At 31.1% G+C, this 6,012-nt stretch overlaps 1 protein-coding gene across 1 annotated transcript; it reads left to right on the top strand.

Moving 5' to 3' along the window:
- The first annotated feature begins 342 nt into the window (after window positions 1-342).
- On the top strand, window positions 343-5,655 carry LOC131035429 (SKP1-like protein 1B). Its single transcript, XM_057967126.2, has 3 exons — window positions 343-450; window positions 2,614-2,784; window positions 5,482-5,655. The coding sequence occupies exons 1-3, from the start codon at window positions 343-345 to the stop codon at window positions 5,653-5,655; spliced, it is 453 nt and encodes a 150-aa protein (XP_057823109.2).
- Window positions 5,656-6,012: the final 357 nt, after the last annotated feature.

Genomic DNA, 6,012 nt, shown 5'->3' with positions numbered 1-6,012 from the left:
GACACAATGAGAATATCTACTCTCTAAGGTTATTTCAAATCTTTCCAAGTTGCAATGAAAAACAGAGAAATAATCCCTAAGGAGATCGTCGCGAGGTATGAGAAAATTATTTGCTTCATGGTTGATAAAGATCAATGTCAAATGGAGGTCGTGGAGCCTAGGATACTGTGGATCATGCCCATGCAGTATGAAGTTGACTCTATCACACTTGAGGAATATGCAGAACACCTATTGAAGCAGCCGGTTGACCCAAAAGAAGGAATACTTGGAACATTTAAGGAGAAATAACTTGAATTAAGTAAGAAATTCATTGCACCTACTAGAAAAAGGAAAGTTACTAAGATGGTTGAGGAAGTGGCAGTGCAGATGGGATTCACCAGGGAGGAGGTGAAGCGGGCAAGAGAAAAACATGCACAGAAAGAGGCCAAAGAGGAAACCAGAATACCTAAGGTCAATCTAGTCATAATCCTAGAAATAACCATAACCCTAAGCCTAACCATAATCTAAACCCTAACCCCAACCCCAATCATGTGTAAACCATAACCCTAACTAAATGCCATTCATGTAGAGGGAGCGAGACATAACATGTGCCTTTCCTCGCTTGATGTCTTCCGTGGTCTTATGGTTGTGCTCATGATATTAGTTGATGATGTTGGTGGGATTGTGCCTAATATTAGTTAGTCTCCTTAGAATGTTGTTACATTGACTTTGTGATACCATTTTTTCTCTTCATTATAAGAAACTACGCAATGAGCTCTACTCCATTTCCCACGTCAAGACAAATTTGGAATAAGGATGAATTTACGAGGACTTGAGCTCACTAATTTACATGAGAACTGCGGCCTCATATTATATGTAATCATCAAAGGTGTTGAGAATTATTTATCCCTTTACATAGAAAGAATTTTTTGAGTTGAGATGTCTCCTCTGTAGAAATAGTATTATAAACAAATTTTGGAGTGGCTTGTAATTTTCCTTGATTGCATACTATGATGTAGGAGTTCATTCTTGTACAAACATGTAGATTTGCATTTTACTAAAGCTTCAAATGTGCAAGCAAGTGTGATAGAGGGGTCTATGTTTACCTAGGATTTACATTTGAAGATATATCTTAGTGTTGCAGGACACTATGATCTATCTATCATTTAATGTGATTTGAAATAATTGAATGTCTTCCTTGAGGCATGCTACTTAGGATAATTTAATTATGGAAGAAATTCAATTATTTAATTAGAATAATTTAGAGAAAGGGATAAAATAACTAAAAATAATTATTTAATCATAGAAGAATAATTATCTTAGAATAAATAGATTAAATAATTAAGTGAATTATTTAATCAAAGAGGAATAGTTAGGATTATTGGATTAAGATCAATATTAATTTATTAGAAAGAGATAATGATGAATATTAATTAAATAATGAAGATTATTTAATTAATGATTTACAAGAACATAATTAAATAATTAAAAATTATTTAATTATAAGAAATTAGAAGAATAATATTAGTACTCATTAAATAATTAAAATTATTTAATCAGTTTAGACAAAAAGGGTTAGTGAAAAGTGTTGTGGAAGACTTAGGACCAATTTCAATGTCTACAAAAAGAATGGATATATAAATTATAGATATCTAAAAATTATTTTCTTTTATTTTAAATTAAATTTATTAATATAAACACATTAAAATTTAAATATATGTATATCATTTTTCATCAAATAGAGTCTTTTTATTGTAATTTGTAAAATATCTTTATTTTTATTTTATTGTGATAAATCTATCTAAAATTAACAATTTTGATGGCTTTTTTCTTCTTTTCAAGGTGGTGTTTATTTTGATAATATTGTGTTTATAATTAATATAAGTATTTTGACATACAAATGGATGTAAGCTTTAAGCTAAAAAAAATAGGAGAGTTTTTAAGTTAATAAGGTCACATTAACACACTCAGTAATTAGGCTCCATCATTATAAAATGCCTTTTCATATTTATCAAATTTAAATTTTAATTAATAAAATAAAATAATTATATGGAAATTTGACATTTGATTTTTGTAATGAGACGTGCAATATAATTATTTTAAAAATATGGCATATATGATACTTCTTCAATAAAATATTATATTAATGATATTAGAAATCTACAATTTCTAATTCTAATCAATGTTGTTTTTGAGTTAGATTGTTTTAAATTTATGTTTATTATTGAATATTAACTCTTTCACCTTGTAAAAACTATCAAATTTAACTTAAGATATTTTAATGTATCAAATTAATTTAATTTATTTAAATTGACTAAAAATATAAGTGAAATATAATATTTTTAAAGTCAATTCTCTTTTATTATGATGATGAGTCATATCTCTTATAATAGGAGGACTAAATGGCGAATTATAATTAATAATAATTAAAAATATTGAAACTAAAAAATATACCATAGTTATATTAGTTACTATTAAATCGATAAGAAGGGCCGAAGGATTTAGAGAGCTAAAGAGCCAAAAATATTAAATTCGCCGTAAATAACTCACGGGGTTATTTTTATTCGTATAAAAACATACCCATTCCCCACATATAAATACAGGGGTTAGCCATTTATTGCAAATTATTATAAGGCTAAACATAGATTTGTGCTTTCTCTTTCTTGGATTATCGAATATTGTAAGTATCATGTGGATGCCGCCAAAACCAGCGAAGAAACAACCGCCATTTCGGAGTTGGATGTGAAGACGTGGGATAAGGAGTTCGTGAAGGTGGATCAAGCTACCCTTTTTGATATTATACTGGTATGCGTGATTTTCAGCGCCCCTTTATTAGCGTGTTTGGATTTTGTTTATGATGTATGTCTTAGGGTTTCAGAAAGAAAATTGAACATTTTTATTGTAAATTTTGAGGTTGGAGATTAAGGTTTTCCGGAAATATTATAGATACTTTGGATTTAAAGCACACGGATTTCGAACAGCTGATATGTATTAAATCGTAGGATGAATTTTATTAGCTTTTGGTTTGCAGGGTTTCAGGTTTTGGTGTAGTTGTAGTCATTTTATTTTTGCTATGGTCCTGGTTAAACAATTTTTGTCTTTTCGGACAAATTGAAGCAATATTATTTCTGGATTTTATGTGAATTTGGAATGGATTTATGGGATGAATTTTTGCATGGTTTTGTTTTTTTACGTGTATATATATATATATATATATATATATATATATATATATATATATATATATATATAAGTGGATAGAACCACTGAATAAGAAAACAGAAGCCTATTCTACCCAATACAGAATGCCCATTGGCATAGTACATCAAAACACCCATCCCAATTACATAAGCCGCATTAGATATAAAGGAAGCCACCAGTAAAAGCCAAAGGATGCATAGCCATTGCTGCCAAAAAACACTAGCCTGAACCACTCCTGTCTATGAAACACAATTCTCCAAGCCATTTGTTAGAATGATACCAAATACCATAATCAGAGACCCTGTTAAAATAAACATTGTGAACAAGCATAGTATAACTCAAATGAGGAGAAAGAAAGGATGTTGAAGTCCTTGTGGAGCCCAAATAAATCCAACCCACAGAAACGACCACAGAGCTAACCAAGAAAAAAGCAACAAAAGGAGGAGCCAATTCAAATACCAATTAATCTGTAGATTCCAAGAACTAAAGGACAACAACCAGCTACTAACCTGAAGCAAGAGCTTCCGAACAAAACAGAGCATTTTGGCAGGTAATACGTAGTAAACAAAAATGAGAGAGACATAAAAACTCACCACAGAACTACCAAATATACCATTCACTGGAAAGAGCCATATCAAAATATGATGGCAGAAGAATGATGCTAGGAAAGCACAATTCTCGCTACAAACCCAGAAATGAAGCAAACTAACACATCACTATAATCATCAATGAATGACCGAACAAGGGGAATGCACAAGCGAAGATACCCAAGACATCCCTCCCAATTTTAACTGATCATGATTCACACATAAAAACCAAAGAAATGATTGCAAGGAAGTTCCCGCGCAGAACAACAAACCATAAAGTGCAATGAGTAATTCAAAAAGATACTCCAAGTACGGATATAACATGTTATGAGTGCTTTTAGAGATACGAAAAAGCCCCATTGAGATATGAAATGAAAGCCACACCAGCCTTATTCAGAAGAATATGCCAAAGAAAAGCATGCATACAATTGCAGACCCCACACCCTCCATGTTTCATGTAGAAATTCTTTGTCAAATATGCCATTAACAAGGGAGTTTTTATATGTGTGAATGGCTAAGTTAGCCAAGAGATCTGCAATCTTATTCACTTCCCTATAAATGTGGAAAATCAAGAAGGAATCAAAAAATGCTAATTTTTGCAAAATATGATCAAGTAAATATTTTTAATTTCCAACAATTCAACTTCTTTTTTCATGACACTTTAGATAATAACCATAGATTCACCCTCAATTATCAAGTCCTTAATTCCCAAAGATATAGCCATATCCAAACCCAAACAAAACAAAGAATTCCTTAAATCTTACCTTATGATCATAAATTACCATACCAGTCCTTGCGAAGCAAGGCTTCCCACAAGAAACACCATCAAAATTCAATTTATATGCACATATATTTTTGTGTCGCCTGGTTTTGTTTTGTAAGCTTCATATTTTGTTTATCCTGTTTTAGTTTTGTAGGTTTCATACTTTAGTACCTTTGAACGACCTATCTTGATGATTTTCGAAATTAGATGTTTAAGTTTATTCTGAAAAAAAATCAAGCAATTTGTTTAAAGTTGTCTAGAAAATATCAAGCAATTTGTATATTTTTCTGAATAAAAACAGCATTTGAATTACTATTGGTAAATGGTTTTTGAAGTTTTGATCCCTTCAAATTGTTGAATGAGTGTGTAGCTTATAGATATAGATGTGGCATCTCAGTTTTTACTTAATAGATTATAATATTTGAAGTAATCATACATCTAAATTACAAGCCTCCTTCCTCTAAACAAACACTTACAGATTTGAAGCTTGGTGAATGACATCTATATCTCTTACCATCATCCTCATCTAAATTCTTTTTCAGTTTCTTTATATAAATTAAAGCGCTTCTATATTCCCTAAACAATATTCATTTTTCAAAAAGAGTGGGACATATTTTATATATTCAAAATGCTAATAAACGTGCAGTGTATTTTCGTACAGTGCATGTTATCTGTAGTGCCATCTATAAAGTCTGAGTTCTGATTTTCTCTCTTCATAGTGGTGCAAACATTGATCTTGAAAATGCCTGTCTTTTGCATTAATGTGCGGGAGTTGTATCGTTCCCCACTTTCTGTCATTGAGGATGTGTGTGTTTGCCTGCAGATGCTAGGTTTAATTGATATATCATTTGCCGTATATATTTGTTGATGTGCTTCTAGTAAACCTTATTTTCTCAATATGTATAAATTGGAAGTGATGACTTTTTACGTATATTTGTTTGTTGTACGCAGGCTGCAAACTATCTGAATATAGAGAATCTTCTGGACTTAACGTGCCAAACTGTAGCTGACATGATTAAGGGCAAAACAGCAGAAGAGATCCGAAAGATATTTAACATAAAAAATGACTACACTCGTGAAGAGGAGGAAGAAGTCAGGCGTGAAAATCAATGGGCCTTTGACTAAATCTGGAAGTTACTTTATATATAGTTTTGTGGCATGGGACTTGGGTTTTTTACCATGCATTAAGGAAGACTTTCAGATTTAGTCTTGCAGTAATAATTGAAGGAGTTGTGGAGAGTGATGTATTCATTGTTTGTTTTTATTTGTTTCATTTCTGGTTGCACTTGTCTAGGAAGGAAATTTTAATTTTGAATGGAACTATGATCTATCTTTCAAGTCATTAAACTTGGGCATGATTGTTTTTAACTGCATTAAGATTTGAAAAGACTTCAAAGAATTTAGAGAGTTAAATAAAATGGGTGATTGTACTCATTTAAAATGCGTACATGATATAATATTATTTCATTAGGAGTAATCATT

Source organism: Cryptomeria japonica, chromosome 7 (genome assembly GCF_030272615.1).
Source record: "Cryptomeria japonica chromosome 7, Sugi_1.0, whole genome shotgun sequence".
In the NCBI taxonomy this organism is placed as follows: Eukaryota; Viridiplantae; Streptophyta; class Pinopsida; order Cupressales; family Cupressaceae; genus Cryptomeria; species Cryptomeria japonica.
The sequence above is the reverse complement of the archived record's forward strand: the minus strand, read 5'-3'. Positions and strand labels throughout refer to the sequence as shown.